The 26,258-nt window shown below is 38.4% G+C and overlaps 1 protein-coding gene and 2 long non-coding RNA genes across 6 annotated transcripts; 1 reads left to right on the top strand and 2 right to left on the bottom strand.

Annotated features, from left to right (window-relative positions):
* Positions 1-2,054: 2,054 nt before the first annotated feature.
* On the bottom strand, positions 2,055-3,217 carry LOC148849608 (uncharacterized). The gene is made up of 3 exons (XR_016100806.1): positions 2,641-3,217; positions 2,466-2,565; positions 2,055-2,324 (listed from the first exon to the last, which is right to left on the bottom strand). It is a non-coding gene; the product is annotated as an uncharacterized LOC148849608 (long non-coding RNA).
* Positions 3,218-3,304: 87 nt separating this feature from the next.
* Positions 3,305-5,299, bottom strand: LOC148849609 (uncharacterized). Its single transcript, XR_016100805.1, has 3 exons — positions 5,170-5,299; positions 3,852-4,139; positions 3,305-3,766 (listed from the first exon to the last, which is right to left on the bottom strand). It is a non-coding gene; the product is annotated as an uncharacterized LOC148849609 (long non-coding RNA).
* On the top strand, positions 3,926-21,711 carry LOC148849610 (uncharacterized). Of its 4 annotated transcripts, none has more exons than XR_016100802.1 (4): positions 3,926-5,357; positions 20,507-20,660; positions 20,775-20,835; positions 21,268-21,711. XR_016100802.1 is itself a non-coding variant. In XM_088949967.1 (2 exons), the coding sequence occupies exons 1-2, from the start codon at positions 5,315-5,317 to the stop codon at positions 9,301-9,303; spliced, it is 612 nt and encodes a 203-aa protein (XP_088806093.1). In that variant the 5' UTR covers positions 4,637-5,314; the 3' UTR covers positions 9,304-10,776. The 4 variants fall into 4 exon arrangements, 1 of the variants encoding a protein (XP_088806093.1); XR_016100803.1 differs by having other exon boundaries at positions 5,218-5,357; positions 21,258-21,709; XM_088949967.1 differs by lacking the exons at positions 20,507-20,660; positions 20,775-20,835; positions 21,268-21,711 and adding an exon at positions 8,735-10,776 and having other exon boundaries at positions 4,637-5,357.
* The last annotated feature ends 4,547 nt before the right edge of the window (positions 21,712-26,258 follow it).

Raw genomic sequence — 26,258 nt, forward strand, 5'->3', positions numbered from 1 at the left:
GAGTAGTGAAGTCCATGAAACAAAGTTCCCTTGACATAACGGATGATACGAAGCACATCAACATAATGAGTAGTGCGAGGGACAGACATGAACTGACTTACAATATGAAAAACCTACGCAATATCAAGACGAGTGACAGTAAGGTATACAAGATTGCCAACTAGTTGCTGATATAAGGTGCAGTCACTAAGAGGAGTATCGACAGTGGTTGTAAAATGGGCATTAGACACAATCGGAGTGTTAACAGTCTTAGTATCAATGAGTCTTGCACGAGAAATAAGATCAGTAGCATACTTGGCCTGAGACAGATAATATTCTGATTGGTCGAAGGAGACCTCAACGCCTAAGAAATAATTGAGGCAACCAAGATCTTTCATTTCAAACTGTTTGCTAAGAAAATCCTTAAGAGCGGAAATGCCCTATAGATCATCGCCAGTAATGATCATGTCATCCACATAAAGGAGGAGAAGTACACAACCGTAAGAGGTCTTACGGATGAACAAGGCATGATCATAAGTGCTAGATTTAAAACCAAACTCACAAACAGTAGAGATGAATTTGGAGAACCATGCTCGAGGCGCTTGCTTAAGTCCATATAGAGCCTTACGAAGACGACAATCCTGATTAGGGAGATGATCATAACTAGGAGGGGGCTGCATATAAATCTCTTCAGAAAGATCGCCATTGAGAAAAGCATTCTTAACATCCATTTGAAATAGCTGTCAGTGCTTAGCTGCAACAATTACAATAAGACTGCGAACAGAGGTGAGATGGGCAACTGGGGCAAAAGTCTCCTCATAATCAATGCCATACTCCTGTGTGAACCCTTTAACTACCAATCTAGCTTTATACCTCTCAACGGAACCATCTGCCCGGTTCTTGATTTTGTAGACCCATTTACAATCAATCACGAATTTATCTGGAGGCAGGTCAACTAAATCCCAAGTGTGAGTGTTTGTAAGAGCTTGAATTTCTTCTACCATTGCTTTCTACTATAGAGGATCAGTACTAGCCTCGCAATAGGTGCAAGGCTCGTATAAAGATACAATGGTAGAATAACAATGAAAATCACGAAGAAGAACGGAAGGTTTAGTGACCCTACCAGAACGACGGAGTAGAGCATCAGAATGGTCAGAGTCGAACTCATCAGGAGCAATCAAGGGCTCAAAAGAAGGTAGAGGTGGAGGATCCATAGCCAAGGTAGATGCAGTTGGAGAGGTTGCAGGTCATGTAGTACTGTTAGAGTTATCAGAGGAAGAAGTAGTCGGACTTGCAGGTAAATTATCGGGAAAAAGTGAAATAGTAGGATCAGTAAAGAAATGTGAAGGTGTTGTGATAACTCGAAATGGGGAGAGATTTGAGAACATTTTGTGTTCCCAAAAGGTAACATGACGAGATATGCGAAGTCATTGGGAAAGAGGATCCCAACAACGATATCCTTTATGTTCAATACCATACCCGAGAAAACAACATAGACGTGCTTTTGGTTCCAATTTGGTATGTTCATGAGGTTGTAATAGAACAAAACAAGCACAACCAAACACACGAAGAGATTGGTAATCGGGGCAATGGCCGTACAATCGTTCATAAGGAGAAATGTTACCAATAACAGGAGAGGGAATGCGGTTGATGGTATAAACCGCAATGAGGGCTGCTTCCCCCCAAAATCGTTCAGGACAAGATGAAGAGATTAAAAGAGCTCGAACAGCATCAAGAATATGCCTATGTTTTCGTTATGCACGTCCATTTTGTTGAGAGATACCGGGAGAAGATCTATGAATGATAGTTCCATTTTGTTAAAGAAATTGGATAATGGTAGAATTTCGATATTCCATGGCATTATCAGTGCAAAAAATTTTGATGATAGAGGAAAACTGAGTTTTGATCATAGTGGCAAATTGAATATAAAGTTTAGGTAGTTCAGATTTATTGTGCATGAGATAAATCCATGTATATCAAGAGAAGTCATCAATGAAAATCACAAAATAACGCGAACCACCCATGGTATTATGAGGCGAAAGCCCCCAAATATCAGAATGAATAAAATCAAAAGGTGCAGAAGAAATAGAATCACTGATATTAAAAGGCAAAGCATGCTGTTTTGAAAGAGGGCATGAAACACAATCAAAATGGGTTGTTTCAATAGGACCCAAACACCCATTAGAATTTAAAAATCATAATCTAGAGGTAGAAATGTGACCAAGGCGAGCATGCCAGACACTAGAGGTGACAACAACAGCAAGGGATGGTAATTGAAGAGATGATAGCTCAAAAAATCTCCCAACCTTACGGCATGTCCCAATGATCTTCCCTATCTGTGGATCCTACACAGTACAACCATGACTTGAGAAATGTATTTCAAAACCAAGTTCACATAATTGTCCAATAGATATAAAATTTAGAGATAATTGAGGTACCAAAAAAGTGTTAGGAAGTGATAAACAAGGTGTTGAAATAGTTCTTACACTTTTGACAGTTAAGGTGGAACTATCAGCAGTATGAACAATTGGTGCAATAGAAGGATGTGACTTGGAAGTAAAGAGGGATGAATTGGATGTCATATAACTGCAACAGACAGAATCAAATACCATGATGAGATAGTACTTGGAGTGACGGACAAGATTAAATTAGAAGGCATACCAGAAGTAGGTTGGAGCTAGTGAAGAAGGGCTTGGAGGTCTCGAAGGGAAAATTTTGGAGAGGTGTTATTAGAAGAATCCTCTGTGGCAGCAACTGTAGTAGAACTCGAAGCCTGAGAACCCACGGATGAGGACTTTTGTCCAGACGCCTTTTTGGCTTGCAATCGGTGGCACTCAGAGATAGTATGACTAGTCTTCTTGCAGTAATGGCAGAAAGTCCGTTTTGAAGATTTAGAGGAAGTTGAAGAAGTAGCAGGCATACCCGGAGTAGCAAGAACATCATCAGTAGATAATAAGGATCGCTCATCTCGAAGTGTTTTTAGTCGAGTTTCTTCAGAGAGGAAATCTATGATTACAACTTCAAGGGAAGGCAATGGGCTACGATGAAGTAGAGTACCACTAATAGGTTCATACTCATCCCTGAGAGTCATCAGAAGATGCCAAACACATTGGCGATCGCGGAGTTTAGAATAAATAGTAGCTGCAAAGGTACTATCCCATTCAGGTTCACACTGTGCTAGCTGATCCCAAAGAACTTGTAATTCAGAGGCACAACTGTGAATTGTCTGTTCAGGTTGCTGCTTCATACGAAGAAGACGCTTATAGAGCTGGAACTAATGTACATCATCAGAAATAGAATAACGAGCTTGTAGGAAATCCCATACCTCTTTAGGAGAGTCATATGTGCAAAATTCCAACTTGATGCTTGCAATACAAGTATTGCGAAACCAGCTCAATATTTGATGATTTTTCTCGTCCTATTTTTTAGTCATTCAACAAATTTATCTTTCGTTTCATCAGCAATTTTAGTAGGTTTGGGAATCTCACCAGTCACATATCGCCATAGAAGGCGTCCCTTGAGGAAACTGCACATTTCTTGGGACCATAAATCATAATTTGAGCCATCGAAGGTAACAATGATGGGATGAGAGATATGTTGAGTAGCTTCGGATGAATCTATGAGAAGAAACACGGATCTTTGGAGCAACACAAATCACGGGAAAATCTTAATACTGACCGGTGTGAAGAAGCTTCACCAGATGCAAGCCACTAGAACTTTGCTCGTTCCTATGAAGCAAACACCAGCCTGATACTTGCCCTTTACTAGAAAACAGCCTGAAAGAATACTGATCGAAATAGTCCTTAGAGAATCACCAAATCAGTCTCAGGAATGATAGAGAACGTATGCACTTCATTCGAAGTAGACAGTACCTAGGAGAAAGAGCTTCATGGGTGTAGTCTTCTAATATATATCGAAGCTCGGAGAAGTAGTGTCCACCCAAGGCAAGAAATTGATGTTGACCCAGATGACGAACTCGCTGCCAGGAGTGTCCTCTCGATTCTAAAGCAATATGCGAACGGGGTTTCGCCCAACCTCAATGATCTCAGGCGTGTTCTGGACCATCTCCAAATCTGAAGCTGGAACGAGTGCAATGACGAAATCAACACGACAGGGTGGTGCTGCTAGCAGTCTGGTGGGATTTATGAGTTATTGCTGCACTGTAACATTCGATGTCAGTGGAGAAGCTTGGACCATCAACCCAGCCGTGCTATTTCATGGCTGGTAACGAGAAACAGAGTGCCGATCTAAAGACGCAAAGGGCAGGACTGAAACAGACTTACCGGAAGAACTGACTTACCGGAAGAACAAGACTGTCGGAAAAGCAAGAACGAAAGTTACCAGAACTGAAAGACTTGCGACTCTAATACCATGATATGAATAAGCCAAGAAAATGGATAGAGAGAAAAAAAAAAATATTTCTTGATACATATATTAAACAGGTTACAGCCCTTATTTATAATAGAACATAGATACAAGGAGGATATGTACACAAACTGTGGATAGGACTATGTCTCCTAAAAGAAGATAATATTAAGGAGATAATAATAGGATAACTATCTCACAGTAATGTCATAGAATACTAACAATAACAAACATTTTGAGCTTCATCCTTTTCCATTTTTTCCTTCTCCACCCGCTCAGCCGATAGGCCCGCAATAGTAACAAATAATGGTAATCTCTATTTGATATCATTCAAATCAATCTCCACTCTCGCAGGAATATAGCTAGTCCAACATTTCTGCAGATCCAATGAGTTATTTGCTACTATTTTGCCCACCGTGCTGCAATTTTTTCTCCAACACGCCAATCCAATGGCAAACCATGTATTAATCAATCTGGGCCTTGATTGAATGGTTAAGTTATACGGGGCGATGCAATTGCAGGATATCCAAGAAACGGGCAACTGATTCATGGCTGAAACGAAATTACATTTAGATAGTAATCAATAAGCAATTGACGGAGTGAGGTAAGTGTGAGAGGTGGTGGGAGAACGAGTAAAGGGAGAAGAGGGATGACTGACGAGTGACGACGAGCTCGTGACTGAAAAAGTGAAGATCAGAGAAAGATTTGGGTCATGGTTACTTAGCCACAGCATGACTCATTCGACTGTTTCTATTTACTAATAATCTATTAATCTGTGTTTTGTCTGTGGAGTGTAGACTGCAGAGGGAGATGAAGATGGATTACCGTGTTCATAGCGAGTTTATTACATACTCGTACATGATAATACAGCCTTGGCCCTTGGGTGTCCCTGTATCAACGGTGGACGGCCAAAAGAAATAAAATTCCTTGACGGCACGGGCATTTACGCGGTTTCGGGTAAGGTGAGCCGATGAGACTGAGAGAGGGTAAGCCACAGCTCACAGTGACATCAGGTACGCTCCTAAAAAATAACAGAAATTCCTCCCGCATGACTACCAGTCTACCGCATATTCTCTTTTTCCTCTTCTCCTGCTTTTGGATCCATCTTAAATCTTATTTCGTCGACCGTAAATTTCTTTTGTTGCTATTTTTACCGTTGTTTACTACGAGAAATTACTTTGGTTCGAAAGTTGGATCCAAATCTTGGGAATTAAAGAAGGAACATGTTGGTTGTTACTTGGTAGTACTGAAATATCTATCAATGTGTTGTTAGAGATGAGTTAGATGTTCAATTCTTTACTGCGTTCGATCTTCTTTGTCTCCTGATTTCCTGTGTTGGTGAATCCGATTTTTGTTTTGTGCCATATGATATGAAGTCAAGTGTTAAAAGGTGAATCTTTCCCACTTTGTTAATTTAAGCCAGGACTTGGTGAGCCATGCCTTTGTAGCGTTTTTTTATTTTTATTTTCCTGAAATTGGCAAATTTGGATATGGGTGCAGCCTGGAAATCTAACAGAGTTATTCCTTTAATGCCACCTTCAGTTTATCAAAACATTTTATGAGCCTACTGCATATTTCAAGATGCTCACAGGCTTGGCCATTTTATGAAATTTAATTTTGGTATGCAATACATAGGATTGGATCTGGTAGTCAGATGGTTCAGTGAAAAAGGTTGAGTTTCCAAGAAATCTTCCTCGTGGAAAATTGGTTTAGCGTCATGTCCCACACGTTCCTCTGGTTATTCTCTCTCAATAGGCTGAATTTGATCTAAAAAGACTCTTGTCATGTTCTTAGAGTAAAACCTTCAATTTGGAAAGTTTGAAATTAAAATATTGAAGCAGCAGCTACCGTTGCCTACAGAAAACACAGATAAAAAGTGGGGTACGGGCTGGTTTTGAGTGGAGACTGGAAAATTGAATAGGTGGCAAATCCAGAGAGTCACCTACTTGGTCAATAGCTTGGATAGGTGATGTCATGACTTCATGTGATAGAAATATGATAAATTGTATGGGGAATTCCCCTACTTGGCTCAACTAGTGATCCTTTTCTCATATACCTGCAAACAATTTAATATGTTTGCACTAACATGAATTGTTTGAGATAAGTATGTGGAAATGGATGAGTGGCAAGACTATAAAGGACAAAATCAGATGAGTGCATTGGTGAAGATTTAGGAGTAACTTCAGTTAGTGACATGATGAGAAAGAGTTGACAGATGGTTTGGTCATTTGGATAGGTGACAAGTGATTGTACAAATGAGGTGAATTGTTGTGGTCTGAAGTGGTAAAAGATATTTGAGGACTTGTAATTTGATGGAAAATATGGCTCTTGATAGAGCACAATGGTGGTATAGGATTCATATAGCCGACCCTAGATAGTTGGGATTAAAGATAGTTGAGCTCAGCACTTACATGAATTATTTGTAAATGAGCACCAGAATTTGAAGTTAACTTAAGTTTTTACATGCATAAAGAGAGACCAAAGCTTTGTTACTTCTGCTATTTCTTTTTTTCCATGTGTTTTTTTCTTCATTTCATTTTTTAATAGTAAGAGAAATTTGTTCATAAAAATGAAAAAGAGATTACAATAAAAGGTGATAAGAAATCACTAAGAAGAGATTACAACCAATAAACTACTATCACCCCATCCAAAAAGGTTTTGTTATCATTTATTGGAATTGTAGGTTGATTGCTTAACTATTTGCTGTCAACACATGGAAAATCTAGATTAATGGATCTTTTGCCACATTTATCTGCCGGGGGGGGGGTAGCTTGTTCATTCTCCGTGGTTCTTCAGTTGGTTTTGTATTTCCACCCCCATCTGTGAACCTAACATCAGTTTAATCGTCAAGTTTTTCAAATGAATCCCTCGCATTATCTCCATTGAATTGGACGTGCAGGATTATAACTACTAGATAGTTAAGAGTTCATGTTCTACATACAGGTCAAAGTTAGACTTTTAACCAAATTTATGATTATACCTTTTATGGAGATAACTCTACTATTGTATAAATTACTTTATTCTGCTTTTTTTTTTTCAAATTTTCTCTAGAGGCATTTGACTTTTTCCTTTATGAGTTTTTCATTGATCCAATCTTAAATTTTGAGTCATATTTGAGTTAAAAATGAGTAAAAGGAAAAATATAGATTGGTGGAGGCATGGATGAGTACAGAAATTAAGTGGAATATGGAATGGGCCAAAAACAAAATTTAACCTTTAATTTTTTATTTACCATTACTTTTTGGTGTTTTTTCTGATTTTGTGGTCTTTCATTTTTGATATACTGTGAATGATATAAACATGAAATATCTAGTATGATTTTGATAAATGTTTTCTTACAATACCCCATTTAGTCAGTTACTTTCGATCCAAGAGAAATTCTGTCTCAGCTCTTATTTATACTTGCCATTTATTTGTTTTCCATGCTTTTAGATGATAAAAAAATGCTTTTCGTGTGTTTTATAAACAATTTATGGTTGTCATTCTTTTACATTTTATCCCTTATTTTATTTTTTCTTCCATCTTTTTCTTTAATTTTTTATTTTTCAGCCAGTAGTTAGTGAATCAGTCTGTATGGCCTTGAACTGACTAGTTGGATGACTAGTTGATGGTTTGATGTTTGATGACTTTGTGGGCAGTGAGCCGAGAAAGATTTCAGTGATTAGGTTCCTTATTTGATATTTTCTCTTTCTCCCCCTGAGTTCTTAATAGGTTATGCTAGTTATCATGCAATTTCTGCCACATCTAGGCAAAGTCAGTGAGAGTAGCCTTTACTTCTCCATCCATCTCTTTCTTTCTATCTGTCCATTATACAAAGGTTCAGTAGTTGGGTCAAGTATGGAGCTTCTCTACATGACCTGTTATAGTTCTGGCACATGGAGGCTTAACGTGGCCAAACAAAGCTGTCTACTTAGTAGGAGACCCTCTGGATTCATCACTTATTTAATCCTTCAATCTGTATCAGCCCTGTACCCCACCTTTTATTTGTGCTTTTTCACAAGCAATACTGACCGTTGAAGGTAATATTTAAATGTTAAACTTGCCTAAGAAAAGGGCTTTATTCTGATCATGGGGCAAGGGCTATTGGAAATAGATTGGGCCCATTAATAGAGATAGTAGGAGCCCCAAATAAAATTTTTACATGGAAGATTCCTTAATTGTTCAGTCTTCTTTACTGAGTAATCCGAGTAGCAAATCTGTTGTCATATATATGCAAGTATTTATGATCCCGTTTATAGAAATGTTGAGATGCTGGTGCACCTGCTAGAGTTTTCTCAATAGTATTTTCTTGTTTTTGTTTTTTCACAACCTGTCCAAACAAAAGAGACGTGAATTGGTGTTCTTTCTAACATGGAACTCAAAATATTACATAGCTTTTGTAATATTGCAGGAACAAACCAAAAGCAGGGTAAACTAAAGAAGGGAAAGAAGTTGTGGAAAATGGGTTCTTCTACCAACAATGAAGAGGCTTATAAGGAGATGAAGGGTATGGAGATTGACACAGGAAAGGAAAGGAAGGGAAAGCAAACCCAAGACGAGAATTTGGAGATCTCTGAGAAAGAGGGCACACCCTTGAATCTGACTCTAAAATCACCAACCAATGGACACTTCAATGAAGCTGTCCAAATAATAGAGAGGCATCCTGCAGTATGTCCAAAACAGAAGAGGAGAAAGAGGATAAAAAAGAATAAGTCTAGTGCACCAGAAGCCAATAATCCACTTCAAGAGAATGGTGCTCTATGCAGCAGGGATCTAACTAATACTAAGAATCTTGAGAAAGAGCAGCGTCTGCTTATAAAAACTGATCTACTATCAGAGAAGCTTACCATTTTGCCAGACACTGCTGATACAAATTCAGGGAAGAACAACAAGCCTGATGAGAGTCAGAAAAGACTTAAAACCTACAAGTGGAGAAAAAAAATTTCGAAGCTATCAGAGAAAGAACAAAATCCTGTTTGATTCCTCACCCAGTAACATGGAGCAAGCCAAGGAGAAGATACTAACAGCACAATACATGGTATACAAAACAGTTCAGTAGAACTCTCTTCCAATGAACTAGACAATGCATGCATGGCAGAGAATGAAAAGGCTGTAAATGAATTGGAAAGGGCAATGGAAACTTATCACATCTTCAATGAGGAAAATTTAGAGGCATCAACAATTGAATGCAATATGGAGCAAATAATTCCTTCTTCATCTAATGTTGATGTTGTAGAATATCTTGTTGGGGTTGATGGTACCAACAGAGAAGAAAGTTCTATGGAGATATTGCCTTCAAAAAGAGCACCAATTAGTCATTTTAAGAGAAAACTTCTTATTCTTGATCTAAATGGATTGTTTGCTGATATTGTTAATTTTGTTCCAGATGGATATAAACCAGACAAGAAAGTCTCTAGAAAAGCACATAAGAGTTGATTGGTAATTGTTAGGAACTCTCCAGAGAGACCACCCAAGCCGGTGATAGTAAACATCTATTTCAGGAGAAGGAAAAGGAAGCCATGTCAGCAACCACCAACTGAACCACCAACAGAACAAGAAGTGGGAATGAAGCCAACTAACTAAAGAAACAAGATGCTAGCTGTACAATCTGTTAAACCAACAGAAATCTATAAAAAGAGATTGTAAGGATTACCGGAGATAAGAAGAATTACCTCAGAACTCAGTTTTCTCTCTCTTTCTCTCTTTCTTTCCATGGGAGGAACTCTCTCCCTTGAAGCAGAGATTGTGTTGGGCAGAAACCCAACAATTTGGTATCAGAGCAGGCATGCCAAGCACCCTTTCGGTGACAATGGAGGATAGGGTAGACTGAGTGGAAATCCAACTGCACAAGGTGACGAGCGATCTGCAAGACATCAAACACCATCTGGAAAGTGTCTTGCAGCAACTGGAAAGAGGGTCTTCCACGCATGGCAGAGAAGAAGAACAAGAAGGCGGCAGCCAGGAACAAGAAACCTCAAGACGTAGTGGATCAGCCGGGAACAGAGCAGTGACGAAATTGGACTTTCTAAAGTATGCAGGTGATGATCCCATACCTTGGATTTTTAAGGCTGAATGATATTTCGAATATCATGAGACTCCTAGCAACCAATGAGTGATAGTTGCCTCCTTCCACCTAGAAGGCAAGGCAATCCTGTGGTTCCAATGGTTGCGACGCTCCCACCCCCAAATCTCCTAGCTTGATTTTACTGAAGCCCTCTGCATAAGATTCGGTCGTACTGGGTTTGAAAATTATGACGAGGCTCTCTCCAAGCTCAAACACACCGGGACGGTGAGGGATTACTAGATGGTGTTGTCAGTTGTTTATGTTTATGTATTCAGGTTTAGTACCATAAGGGTACTGATGTAATTTTCTCTTTGATTACTGTTCGGCTGTACTAGTATAAATAATAATAGATCATTCTTTCGCCCCCTAAGTTCAATAGGGGCTTTCAATCCTCTCGGCTCTCCTCTCCTCTCTCCCTCTCTTCTCTCCTCTTGTCTATCATTTACTCTTGCTCAACATGGTATCAGAGCAAGTTCGTCCAGGCCTGAAAACAAATTAGTTGAGGTCATTCTCCAATGCCGAGTAGATTGCCTCTTCATCTCCTAGAAGCTGTATCCCTGATGCTCGACTTCAAGAAGGAAGAAGGTGCCGGCCTGACTGTTCAGCTTCCTAGCGTAGAAAAGAGTTCTGGTATAGAGTCTTTTCGTATTCCAGCCCATATGCTGTTTCTATTGATTGCTCGGCTGTAGAGAGGTTGTCACCTGTTGTACGAAGAGGAGGGTCTGGTTTCAAGAAGGTACTGTCCATCTTCTGTTCGGGTGCCCTGGTATCCAACTGAAACTGTTCTTTGTTGTTCTGTCTTCTTGCACCCTTCGATGGACTGTTGATGCCCTAAAATTCGAATGTGGTGTGTCACTACTATTCGGCTACATTGTCGATGGACTGAAGTTTTTTTCCTTGACTGTTCTTGCTGTTCGGCTACATTATTGATCTCAGTGACTATTCGGTTACCCTGAAGTTGGTATCAGCCGATTAGGTGTATGGTGAACTATCACCTTGTGTTTCTCTTTCTACTAAGGAGTTGTATGAAAACTGTAAAACCGTAGGTCATACAGACCTGGTTATGTACTGCATTGCAGTGTTTGTATGTTTGTTCATTGGATTCCTACAAAAATTGTAGGTCATACAGACTAGTCCAAGTGCTGCAGCAACAGTGCTTGTTCTTGGCTCTCTGTGAAACAACAGCTCTGTGAGGCAGTGTGCCTTGGGTGTTGTGTGTTCTTAAACCTGAAATCATGAATAGTGAAGATTTAGCCACATCTAGAATCTCCACGATGCTGAATGGAATGAGTGGGGGTGGTGACCTATCCTTCCCTATAGCTGTTGTTCCTCTTGATGGATTAAATTACCTAGAATGGTCAAGAGGGATCAAGTTATACATCACTGCAAGAGGGAAGATAGGCTACATTAATGGGAGGATAAAAGAACCATCCTCCGGGAGTGCTGAATATGATAGATGGAATCAAGAGAACAGTATTGTTATGTCCTGGCTCTTGGTTTCCATGCAGCCTCAAATCAGGAAGAATTTCATGTGGGCTGAAATTGCGAATGAAATCTGGGAACAAGCAAAGTCTACATATTCAGAATTGAGACACTATGCCAAAATTTATCAACTACAGGCAACATCTTCTACTTGTAGACAGGGGGGGAGGTGTTTATCGGTCAATTACTCTGACTTAACATCTGCCTGAAAGGAGTTGGATCACTACCAGAGTGTGGATTGGAAATGTGATGAGGATGCTAAGAAGTACAAACAGATTGTCTCCCAGCAAAGGGTGTTTGCATTCTTACATGGTCTGAATCCTATGTATGAATCTATCAGAGTTCAGATTCTCAGCTCTAAGGATCTCCCTTCTATTTAGGAAGTCTATGCTCTTGTACAATCTGAAGAAAGCAGGAGAAATTTGATGAACAACCCTGGTGGGGATGCTGCTGTGTTAGTTGCAAAAGGGGGTGTATCTACTAGTGGGAGATCTTCTTCCCGGAAAGGAGATCTCCAGAAAAAAAACAAAAGATAAGAAAAAATCGTGGTGCACTCATTGCCAGAAACCCCGACACACCAAAGATACCTGTTGGGATCTTCATGGGAAACCAAAATGGGCTCAAGATCTCACTAAGAAGCAAAGTTCAGAGGTGAATAAGAAGTACGGGCAGAAAAATACAAAGAAACATCACATGGCCAACATGACTATTCGGGAGCATCAGCCTACCATTTCTACTGTGACTCAGACACATCTCACTGGACCTGACCCGAGGGAGGACATTATGAATTCCTTCCGTGACCATTTAGAGCTCTATGGTAGAGCAATTCGTCAGATGGATACTCCTCCCTCAACCTCATTTGCATCTACGTCAGGTAACCCTGCCACTGCTTTCCATGTTGCTTCTCACACCCATGACTCTCCATGGATCATTGATTTTGGAGCATCTAAACATATGACTGATACGTCCTCTTACTTTCAAACCTATCACCCTCTTTCTGGAAGAGACAAGGTGAGACTAGCCGATGGATCATACTCTTCCATAGCTGGTCAAGGAACCCTCTCTCTTCCTCTTGGCCTTACCCTCTCTGATGTTCTTCATGTTCCAAACTTTCCCATTAATTTGTTCTCTGTTAGTGTTACTAATTCCTTAAATTGTTCAGTGACTTTTTTCCCTTCTCATCGTGTGATTCAGGATCTGGCCTCGGGGAGGACGATTGGTAGGGGTCGTATGGTTGATGGACTTTACATGCTGGAGAATAAGGCCGGTCTTCATGTTACAGAGTCTATGAGTCAGTCCTGTAAGAAAAAAATCTATTTACGGCATTGTCGTCTTGGTCATTTGTCTTTTGAGTCTTTGAAAGTTGTATTCCCAGATCTGTTTAAGTTAATGTCTGTCTCTGACTTTTCTTGTCAAACGTGTCAGTTGAGTAAACATTGTAGAACTCATTTTCTTCAAAGACATAGTAAATCTGAATCTCCATTTCACATTGTTCATTCTGATGTGTGGGGCCCTGTTACTTTACCATCTGAGAGTGGCTACAAGTATTTCATTACCCTCATTGATGATTATTCTAGATTTACATGGGTATATCCGATGCGAACCAGGGAAGAAGTACCAAAAATCATTCAAGATTTTCAGCGGATGGTCTTCACTCAATTTCAAACTGAAATCCAAATTTTCCAATCAGAGAATGCAAAAGAATTTTTTCATAGTGACCTCACGGAATTTTTTGCTTCGCATGGTTCCCTTCACCGTAGCTCTTGTGCCCGCACACCACAACAAAATGGTGTGGCCGAGCGGAAGAACCGACATCTCCTTGAAGTGGCTCGAGGTTTACTACTTCATATGAATGTTCCCAAACGGTTTTGGCTTGAAGCTGTTCTTTGTTCCACTTACCTTATAAACCGTATGCCCTCTCGTCGGTTAGAGTACAAAGCCCCACATCAACTTCTCTTTCCTAAGGCTCCCCTTCTTTCTATTCCTCCTCGTGTCTTTGGTTGTCGGTGTTTTGTCCAAAATCTGTCTCCCACCCGTGGGAAATTGGACTCTCGTGCTATACCTTGCATATTTCTTGGTTACTCCTTCACTCAAAAGGGCTACCGTGTTTTTGATCTTGTTTCTCGTAAATTCTATGTCTCCATGGATGTCTCTTTCTTTGAAGATGAGTCTTTCTATCCTGTTTCTCCTCAAGGGGAGTGTAGACATTTGGAGAAACTAGTCTAGCTTCCCTCTCTCCCTGACCCTCCACCTTTTTCGTGTTTTTTCTCGCCGTCGCAAAGGCCAACCAAATCCAAGAGCTGTAGAGAATCGGGAAGCTGTACCTCCTGCGCCACCAGACTCCTCGAGGGAGGAGCATACTCACTCAGGTATTTTAGCTCCCAATGATGTCATTGAATCTATTGAAAATGATTCTTTTACTGCTAATGATCTTGATCGTCCTATTGCTCACAGGAAGGGGGTCAGATTGTGCACCACAAAACATCCTATTTCCAACTTTGTCTCCTATGAGAACATTTCACCCTCATTCTGTGCCTTCCTTACCTCTATTGATAGTGTCCCTATCTCTAAGAATGTGGCAGAAGCTCTTTCAGTTCCTGAATGGACAAATGCCATGAGGGAAGAAGTTAATGCCCTTCACAAAAATGGCACATGGGAACTTGTTGATCTTCCCAAGGGAAAGGTTCTAGTTGGATGTAAATGGGTGTTCACAATCAAACATAAGGCGGATGGAACAGTGGAAAGGTATAAAGCTCGCTTAGTGGCAAAGGGATTTACTCAAGTGTATGGAGTTGATTATGCTGAAACTTTTGCCCTCGTTGCCAAGATGAATTCCATTAGAGTCATTTTCTCTCTTGCAGCCAGTTTGGATTGGGTTTTACACCAACTAGACATCAAGAATGCATTCTTGAATGGTGACCTTGAAGAGGAAGTGTATATGATCCAACCTCCTAGGTTTCTAGCCCAAGGCAATGAACAGAAAGTGTGCAAGTTGAAGAAGTCCTTATACGGGCTGAAACAATCACCAAGAGCTTGGTTCAGTAGATTCCATGTGGCAGTTCAGCAGAAAGGATACAGGCAATGTCAGTCAGATCACACACTATTCGTAAAAAAAGGAGAAGGTAAAATTGTTGCTCTAATTGTTTATGTGGATGACATAATTGTTACTGGTGATTGGGAGGATGAAATTCAGAAATTGAAACTTTTCCTTGCAACTCAGTTTGAAGTGAAGGATCTAGGACCTGCCAGATACTTCCTTGGAATTGAAGTTGCCCGATCAAAGAAGGGTATCTTCATTTCTCAAAGGAAATACGTCTTAGATTTACTTCAGGACATTGGAAAGATGGGGGTGAAGCCAGTTGACTCTCCCATCGACCCCAACCATAAATTAGGTGACAACTGTGGTGAATCACTCAAGGATGTGAAACAGTTTCAGAGACTTGTAGGGAGATTGTTATACCTTTCTATGACTCGCCCAGACATTGCATATGCTATTGGTGTCCTCAGTCAATTCATGCATGCTCCTAGGTCTTCTCATCTTGAAGCAGCAGAGAGAATCCTCCGATATTTGAAGAAGTATCCGAGTACTGGTTTGTTGTTTCAAAAGCATGGACATTTGAAAGTTGAAGTTTATACAGATGCAGATTGGACTGGATCCCAAAGTGACAGAAAGTCTACTAGTGGCTACTGCACCTTCATAGGAGGGAACCTTGTTACATGGAGAAGTAAAAAGCAAAATGTGGTAGCTAGATCCAGTGCTGAAGCTGAATATCGTGCTATGGCCCATGGGGTTGCTGAAGGCATGTGGATAAAGAATTTGTTGGGGGAGTTGGGTTTTCCAATGACCAAACCTATAACTCTATTTTGTGATAACAAAGCAGCTATAAGCATTGCTGCCAATCCGGTGCTACATGATAGAACAAAACACATCGAAGTTGACAAGCATTTTATCAGAGAGAAAGTTATCACAGGTGAAGTGTGTACCCCCTATGTCACTTCTGAGAACCAGCTTGTAGACATCTTTACAAAGGGTTTAAACATTTCCAAACATCATGATCTTTGTGACAAGTTGAGCATGATTGATATCTATGCTCCAACTTGAGGGGGAGTGTTGTCAGTTGTTTATGTTTATGTATTCAGGTTTAGTACCATAAGGGTACTGATGTAATTTCCTCTTTGATTACTGTTCGGCTGTACTAGTATAAATAATAATAGATCATTCTTTCGCCCCCTAAGTTCAATAGGGGCTTTTAGTCCTCTCGGCTCTCCTCTCCTCTCTCCCTCTCTTCTCTCCTCTTGTCTATCACTTACTCTTGCTCAACAGATGGAATTTGAAAGACTCGCCACAAGAGTTCATGGGTGGCTAGAGAATGCTCTCCTTGGTAGCTTCATTGGTGGCCTTAAGTAAGAGATTAAGATAGAAGTTAAAGCCCTTCAACTAGCCACGATGCTTGTTGCTGTGGGTCTCGCACGCCTACAAGAGGAATGACTCAGTCGTCTCCGACAATTGCCCCGGCCTTATACGGGTCTGAACCGCTCCAAACCACCAATATTAAAGGACCCACCTTGGGCGGAGAATCCCGACCCATGACCATTGTTCCAGTATACCCATAAGAAGACTCTCGTGGGCCGAAATGCAAGCTTGAAGAGAGCGGGGCCTTTGCTACAACTGTGAGGAGAAATTTGGCCCCGGTCATCGGTGCAAGAATTAGCAGATGTTTGCAGATGGAGGGAATGAAGAAGAAACACCTGAACCTCCGCATGAAACCATGGAAGAAAATCTAGAAACACCTGAGATTTCTTTCCATGCATTAACCGGCTTAAATGGTAGAGTCTCGATGCCCCATACCATGAGAGTGGTGGTATCCTTAATGGGCCAGTCCATCTCTGTGCTGATCGACAATGGCAATACACTCAATTTCATCACCTAGATGCTGTCCAAAAGACTGGGCATAACGATCCAAAAGTTAGCAACCTTTGCAGTCCATGTAGCTAATGGCAACCAGGTCCACTATGATGGTGCTTGCAAAGATCTCCCACTAATAATCCAGAATCACAGGTTTGCTATTGATCTGCATCTCTTAGCTTTTAGTGGGGTTGATGATGTCCTAGGGGTACAATGGCTCAAGCAATTAGGACCTATCGTTTGTGATTGGTCCAAGATGTCCATGGATTTCTTCATCAGTGGGGTATCTTGCCACATAGAGGGAGCTTCTTTGGACTCCTAATGCAAGAGCTGAAGAATCAAATATGAAATTTTCTTAATTTTTTTTGTATATTTGGACGGTATGGGTATTTTCGTCATTTTGACCAGCCCAATGTGGACTTGGGCTATAGCATCTTGTTCCTATAGCTTAGTAGTGCTTGTCTTTCAAATTTCAGTTTATTTGCATTAATAGATAGAAAGTTATTGTGTTTCTTGATGCACAAGACAAAGAGTGGCACTTTTTATAATTATCGTGAACAGTGTTCCGGGCCACACAAGTCTCTCTATAATTAGATGTATTATCTTCCTTTTGAAGCTAATGAATGAATGAAGATTTCTTAAGAGCTCTCTTGCTGTATGGAGTGATTCCTACAAACCCTAGAGTGATTCTAGGACCCCTTGGAGTGATTCCTTGTGATTTCTCTCTCTTTCCTCTTTCTCTACCCTTTCTACTCTCTCTTCCTCTTTCTTTCTGTCTTGTGTTAGCTTGTTCCAGCCCTATTGCATCAGTTTTGGTATTAGATCTAGTGGTTAGTCACCATGTTCTCACAAAGTGATCGATTCTATGGGCCTAGGGTATCATTTAAACAATTTCATGGGCCTAGAATAAATGATGATAGGGTTTTTGAACCATATGAAGGGTTTATGGCTGATTTATTTGAGAAATCGGTGGAAGAAAGTAGATCTAGTAATGTTGGCTATAGGAGTAAGGTTTTCAAGAATGTTAGAAGAGAAAGGGAAGTGCCTAATTTCAAAGGAGATGAAGACAGACAAGCATTCTTTAATTGGATTGCTATATTAGAAGAATATTTCGATTGGCATGATATGTCTGAAAAACAAAGATTTAGATTTGCATGCATGAAGCTCGCAGGTATTGCTGAAGTATGGTGGAGAACTCTTGAGCAACAACTAGAAAATAGAGGTGAATATCCTATTACCACATGGGTAAAGATGAAGATGTATTTGCAAAAAAAGTACATTCCACAATACTTCCATGATGATCTATATGTGGAGTTGACTAATCTCAAGCAATGTATGCTATCTATAGTTCAATATATGCATAAGTTTGGTGAATTATATATTAGATGTGACATTATAGAAAGTGAAAAGCACAAATCAGTTCATTTCATGAATGGACTAAGGGATGATATTGAGAATGAATTGTCTACAATTTAGATTTATGACTTAGATCATGCCTTTGAATTGACTCTTAAAATAGAGAAGAAGTAGTTGATTACAACAAAGAATTTGAAGCCAATGAGAAGAAATTACAAAGTTGAAGATAAAGAATATGATTTCTTGCATGTCAATGCTCATCCTAGAGATAAATTTGTGAATGAAGAATATCAACCTATAGAAGTTGTAAACATCGAAGATCAAAAGAGTGCAGGCCAAGAGAAGATTAGAATGGTTGAAGAAGGAATTTCCAACACCCATGGTCAACTTGAGGTTAATGATCAAGAAGAGATAGAAGTGGGGCAAGATGCAAATGTGTTGGTTGTAGCAGATGTTAGTAAGGAAGTAAGTCATGACTTTACCTTACAAGTTCAACTGGATCCAATTCAAGAATTACAAGTTGACATAGTACAAGTTCCACCAACATCAATAATGGCAGAAGTTCAAGATTTTGCTGAAGAATCAAGGGGATCTGGACGCATAGAGATGGAGATTTCTCAACTAGAGATTGAGGGAAAAGTTCCAAATGTTGCAATTGAGATTTTGGATATGAAAGTTCATAGTGTTAAGCAAGAGGAAGATTCACCACAAGATAGGTTGATTGGTGATGTAAGTGGTCAAGAAGCTAACATTATTGATTATTTAACAATGAAGGTTATGGAAGGCAGTATTTCAGACATACATTGCTTTCAAGATCCATTTATAGCTTTGTGTGTGACATCTACTCTATAGTCCAAGTATGTTGAAGTGGTTATGGGAATTACTACTCCTTTTGTCATCGAGGTACATCAACTTGTCATCCTCAAGTTCTTCAAAACTTGAGGACGAGTTTTTTTTAACCAGGGGAGAATAATGTAGGGGCTGAAGAATCAAATATGGAATTTTCTTGATTTTTTTTTGTATATTTGGACAGTATGGGTATTTTTGTCATTTTGACGAGCCCAGTGTGGACTTGGGCTATAGCATCTTGTTCCTATAGCTTAGTAGTGCTTGTCTTTCAATTCTCAGTTTATTTGCATTAGTAGATAAATAGAAAGTTATCGTATTTCTTGATGCACAAGACAAAGAATGGCACTTTTTGTAATTATGGTGAACAGTGTTCCGGGCCACACAAGTCGCTCTATAATTAGATGTTTATCTTCCTTCTGAAGCTAATGAATGAATGAAGATTTCTTAAGAGCTCTCTTGCTGTATGGAGTGATTCCTATAACCCTAGAGTGATTCTAGGACCCCTTGGAGTGATTCCTTGGGATTTCTTTCTCTTTCCTCTTTCTCTACCCTTTCTACTCTCTCTTCCTCTCTCTTTCTGTCTTGTGTTAGCTTGTTCCAGCCCTACTGCATCACCTGTGCTAGCATATTGACTATCCTATATTTGTTAAGATGGACTTTTTCCTTTATTGTTTGAATTTGTCTTTCTTAAATTAACTACAAAGTCTCTGAAGTTGGTTGTAAGTTACCACCCAATTACATTTATAAAGTTTTACCTCTCTACATGAACCCTGGTAGTTGCTACTGGATTGCAATATGGATACAATAGTTTTAGTACCTTAATTGTAGTGATAACTGATTGATCTGCATACATTTCAATGCATGAGCTAGTCTTCAAATTAATCCTTTTAAGAACATCAGAAATGGTACAGAGTTGTACTAGTGACAACACTATTGGTTATCCTTTATGAAGTGTTTAGGTGATTGAATTGGCATACCTGCTATTTTGTTCATTGACCAAAATATTTGATTTTGAGTTTCAGAGTTTCTTTATGACACATAAGTTATTGCCCTAGTTCAATCCCTGATAGCTCAAGGCTGAGTTCATCTTCCAAAAACTATTTGCCAGCTTATTGACTTTTAAACCATCCATGAGATTTTGAAACTATTTCCTCATGGGTGCACTGCAGCTTTTTCCTGGGTCCACAGGTTTCAATTAGAATCTAGAAGTTTGATGATAACCAAAAAGTAGACTTGGTTTCTGTTGCAGCCTCATTGTTACTCAGCTGCTAGAAAGCCTCCAAACTAATCAAATAGAGTATTTTACCTGCTACACTGTTAATTGCTGCAACCAAATGAAAATTTTGTCAAACTAAAACTCTAAATTGTTTGGTAAATCCATTAGCCAATTTTGGTTGCCTGTGTGATTTCACAAATTCTGAATATTGTAGATTAATTTACATGATAGACTACAGTTGCTTTCTGTGTATTTAGTAATTCCATGCAGGACCAATCCCACTGTACTGAAATGGGTTTCAATACTATAGAGAACAAGTACAAGCCTTTGGTCTTAAAGGAGCTAAGGAAACTCTGGGATAAATATGATCCCCGTCTTCCATGGGAAAATGGAGAATACATTAATACAATGAGTCAAACACCTTGTTGCTGGATGATTCTCCTTGTAAAGCCTTGCGTAATCCTGTAAACCCTTTTCCTGTCCTTTGTTATCCTATTAATCTATTATTCCTTGTGTCATATAAGTTTTTGGATTCTGTCCTTATTTATTTCTATTTTCTTCCTCTTTTCATTGTTTAGCCATACACAGCAATCTTCCCTAAAACATACAGGTTTCAGGATACAGAAGATAATTCATTAGGTGAGATTTCCTCCTGCACAGTTTGCAAATTTATTTTCTATTTTTTCCCTGAAAATAATTGGTTTCAGCATAGTAAAGGACAGTCTTCCAACTATATGGTAATACTTCTGGCACATGTGGAAGGTAGTTTGAACATGTAGTTCCCACAAAACTCTCCTGGCTTGAGATTTTATCTGAACTGTCATATTGTATATCTGTGTAATGGATTCTTTTGAAGGGATTGGAAATAATAGAAAAAAAAAGATAAAAATGTGGGTAAATTGGATTCCTTGGACTTTTGGGACACCTATTGGAAGGATTCATTATCTTGCATGTGTGGCAGGTGTTGGATGACTGTTTTTAATCTTTATTGTCCTTTTGACAATTTCTTAATTCTCTTTATTTCAGTTGATGAAATAAAGATAAACACTTCTCACTTGCAGTTTATGACAGGCCCAGGAGGTAATCTTCGAGTTTATCTGGAAGGATTAGCCGTGGCTGAAAATATTCAACAATATGTGAAGCACCATCCATTTGGTCAATGTCCCATCACAAACACAAATTCATATTGGCCCTTCTACCTTAGGATTATGGGCGCCACACCACATGTGGTATACCAGTATCAACCTGATGACAATAGTTCTTATCTCTCGATGCCCTCACCTTCAGTTGTGGGTTCCACAGATTGAGCTAGAGATAAAAGTAGTTCCTATCAAATCATGTTGCTTAAATGGCTTTGTAGGGAATACTGAATACATATTAGCACCGACCAATATATGTGTTTTGACCTGATTTCAAGATTCAAATGTTGTTCCCTGTACAGATTTCTGAAGAGGTTTATGAATTAATCCAAGACCATTGCTCGTAAGTGCATGGTCATTGTGTGTATTTTCAATATGTACTAGACACATCCTGAGACCGAGTCCCAAGTAGGGCTGTCAATGGACTGAGTTTGGATTGGACCCCAACCAAACCGTAACCAATTGGACAGGTTTGGACGGACCGAATTGTTGCATCGGATTGGACTGGTCCGATATTTCATCGTCCAGTACATTAGTAGATCAAATCGAATATAAGTCCAAAGACTCAAAGGTCCATTCAATAATCCTCTCAATTGGTTTGCAGCAGAAAATAAATAAATAAATAGTCTGCTCAATTGATGAAGTCCAGCAAATAATCTGCCCTGTACTTTGGGCCTAGTGCCATTTTGGTCCCCAAACTTTAAAATGCGACAATTCGGTATCCAAACTTTCAAAGTGTGACAATCCAGTACCTGTCGTTAACTTACTGTTAACTAGTCATTAAGTGGCATTTGAAAAAAACACAAATGCCTTTTGAGTGTCATCTAATTTTCTTTATCAACCATCCAAACATTGACAAAAAATTAACAATCCCAAATCCTTGCCTCTTCTATTCAAGAAAGTTGGGCTCATCAGAATGTCCACTCAAATGTAACCCCAACTTTCTTGAACGGAAGATGCAAGAATTCGGGACTGTTAATTTTTTGTCAACATTTAAATGGTTGATAAACAAAATTAAATGATACTTGAAAGGCATCTGTGTCTTTTTCAAATTCCTCTTAATGGCTAGTTAACAGCTAGTTAAAGGTAGGTACTGGATTGTCACGTTTTGAAAGTTTGGGTACTGAATTGTCACATTTTAAAGTTTGGGGACCAAAATGGCACTAGGCCCAAAGTATAGGGTACTAATTGGGAATTTTCTCTAAAATTAATTGATTTTTTTTGGTTGCGTAGTTTTTCTGCCACTATTTCTCTTTTTCATTTGTTTTGCTTGCAAAAGCTTGAAAACTCATCAATGGCGGATAGGTTTTTTTTTTTTCAGGTTGTATAGTTTTTCTTCCACTATTTCTCTTTTTCTTTCTTTTTTTTTTTTTTGTTCTTAATCTCTACGAACCCTCTTCATCGGTGCACATTGCCAAGTATATTGATGGTTCTTATCCTCTATTTCTTTTTCTTTCTTCAGATTTCTTCCTTCAGTTCTATAAATGAATGTATTATTGTTGGTTTATTTGGAGCTTCGACATTTTCCAAGTATACTAATGCTTCTGGGTTATTTAATTTTTTGTACTTCAGTCAAATTCTCTTAACCATGGGGCCCATAAATTCTTGTGTTGTTTCTCTATTTCTGTGCATTGACACAATCCTCCTCTCTCCCTGCTTCCCTTGATGCCGATGGGCTGGTGAGGATCAGTTTGAAGAACAGAGCCTTGAATGAAAACAGTTTACATATTGCAAGAACCACGAGAAAAAAGGGCAAGCATGCCAACAACTTTCTAAGAAAAAATGTTTGCAGTAACTTGGGTGATTCAGATGTAGGTAGAGTGACCCCAAAGAATTATTTGATGTGCCATTGTTTGAATGATTCAGATGCAAATATTGTATTGCTGAATAATTACTTGAGTTTCCGACTTTGGAGAGATTGGTAATGATATTGGTAATGCTGTTTCTGCAATAATTGGATTTTAGTTCCATTGAACTGTAAATTATTTCATTGTTTCTGGGTTTGAAGTTTCCCTTGTATTGTGAAGTTTCAGGAACTTGTATTATGTGTATGAAGTTTGATCTTAAGCGAGCAATAATTACTTGTAGTTGGTTCGTTGAATCTAAATCAGTTCTGCAGTCAAGAGAAATGTAGTTTGGACTGATTGAATCTAATTTTGTGTTTCTGTGAAATTTCTGTAGTTTTTTTTTTTAATATTTTTTTGAGTTATTCATGTAATTTTTTAAAGTTTCATTCAATTCGGATGGGATTGGACCCAATCAAGCCCATTTGCATTTTAATTGGATTAGATTGGGTTATAACAGATGTTTCTGTATTTTTTAATATTTTCTGAGATTTTTCATGTGATTTTGGTATTTCATTAGCTTTGGATCGGATTGGAGCCAATCCAGTCCATCTGCATTTTAATTGGATTAGATTGGGTTGCAACAGATGTTTCTGTATTTTTTTTTATCAGTGTATGTTTCTGTAATTTTTTGTTTTAATATTTTTTAGGATTCTTCATGGGATTTTGGTGTTTCATTAACTTTGGATCGGATTGGACCCAATCCAGTCCATTTGCATTTTAATGGATTAGATTGGGTTGCAACAGATGTTTCTGTATTTTTATTTAGTATTTTCTGAGATTCTTCGTGTGATTTTGGTGTTTCATTCACCTTGGATCGGATTGTATCCAATCCCGTTCATTTGCGTTTTTAATTGGATTGTAGATGTTATAGGCTTTTTTCATATATTTTTTAGGTTCTTATGTAATTTTTTTTTAAAGTTTTATTTAGTTTGGATCGTATTGGACCCAATCCGGTCCATTAGTATTTCAATTTGGACTAAATTGGACTTGATTTGTGTGGATTTGGACCTGATGTGATCCAGTTCATTTGTAAGTAGACCAATATCAGATTGGACCAAATCCAGTCCAATTGACAACCCTAGCCTCACATCCAGTTATAATTGCATCAACGACTTAATGTCATCCTTGGCCATCAAAACGGCAAAATGTCTTATGTTTGGCGATAGAGCAAAATTGCCATTTCCCTTCTTACTTTTCAAACATGTTTACCAATATATTGTGGGATAAGTTGGTTAATTAGGTAACCGATCAATTTTCCTCTGCTCGTATTATGGGCCTACGAAAAAATTATTTTTCGAAGAGTATCTGTTATGGATAAATTGTTTATCCATCATTCGAAAATGTTAAAATCTCGTGCCAAAGGTGTAAAACATCATCAGTGTAAAAGTACACTGATGGCATTTTACACTGAACCGTATAATTGGTGATCGCTACATTTTGAAAATTGTGATAAATAAGTGTAAAGCTTTACATTGATAAAATTGATATAGTATTTACATCAATAATTGATGTAAAACTTTATGCATGATGAGGTTTTACATCGATTCATGATGTAAAATCAGATGCCAACAAATCAAAACCGGAGTGGAGTTTTACATCGATCTTCATTTATATTCCTTTCAAATGCCAACAAAACCAAACTGGTGTAAACTTTTACATCGTTCTTGATTTACACTCCTTCCCTAGGAATCATTTGCTTAGGTACAAGAACTCTATGTGCGTGGAGATCCTATTGTTCTCGTTTTTTGAAAATAAAGGTTTTAAAAACTAGACCAGACACAAAACCGTTATGGGGACTGGTTCCCGAGTCGAATGGCCTAATTGTCCATTTTGAACGAACAACCCATTCTGACTAAAAAAAATAAAAAATAAATAAAGAAAAGCCAAAACCATTGTTTAGGTCGACAAGTCAATGGTTTGATTACTTGGATCAACGGGTCACTGACCAAATCAACGGTTTTTGGCCAAAAAGGGGTTTTATGGTGAAATGGAACTGATTACTTGACTAGTTCTTGGGTCAACCGGTCCAACCATTTGATCTTGTCTTGTTTTCAAAACCAAAATTGAAAATACCTCCACTTTAGTCTTTATTGGCAACAAAATCAAAATCTTTTAACTATCAAAACCACTAGCAACTGTCCCTTGAGGTCATAATAAAATTGTTTTTGGGAAATGTTTAAAGTATGATAAATATAAATACAAACAAAACAATAAAAGGATAAATCTATTTATATATATAGCAAGACGGTCCACGTCACCATGACTCTCCTTACTCCATTACCCCTATGGCCCTACCTTGCATTCTACTTGACTCTCTCTCCTCTCCCCTTCCCACTATTCCTATTAAGCCAACTCAACACCCTCAATCTCCATTTCCTAATTAGCTCAATACATTTGACCTAAAATCTCTCTATCTCTACAACTTACATTTTCACTCTTATCCAAATAACTACTCTCCTTAATTAGCTCAACTCATCTATTTCTCTTTCTCTTTCTCCACACTACTAACTTGTTCTTAAAACTTTCCTAAAGTCCTAATTCCTAAAACCTCTCCTCATTCTTCTTCTCCACTTCTAACTAAGACACGTCTCTCTCTCTCTCTCTCTCTCTCTCTCTCTCTCTCTCTCTCTCTCTATATATATATATATATATATATATATATATAAGTAAAGTGATATGGTTTATTGGATCGAGTATGATTTGGTTTTCATTAATCCGACCCATTTACTTTGAATGGTATATTACCTATTGTTTATAATTAATAATTTCATTTAATTTTATTATAACTCATACCTAAATAAATTAATTATTTTTGTGATTAATTAAAAATTTCCAAACAATATTACTATTTTTAATAATTAATAATTTTCATTTTAGTAATATTTTTGGGATTAACTACCAATATTGTTGACAATTTACTAATAGCTTACCAAAATTAATTAATTCTTTTCAGGATTAATTGAAAATACCAAAATTCACTTAAAAGATATTATTTATATCCATGATTTATTAAAAATGGTCAAAATTTAATACCAAAATATATTACTATTTTTAGTAATTAATATTAGTGATATAT

The sequence above is a fragment of the Nelumbo lutea genome, chromosome 6 (genome assembly GCF_056320005.1).
Source record: "Nelumbo lutea isolate HS-2025 chromosome 6, American lotus-T2T, whole genome shotgun sequence".
In the NCBI taxonomy this organism is placed as follows: domain Eukaryota; kingdom Viridiplantae; phylum Streptophyta; class Magnoliopsida; order Proteales; family Nelumbonaceae; genus Nelumbo; species Nelumbo lutea.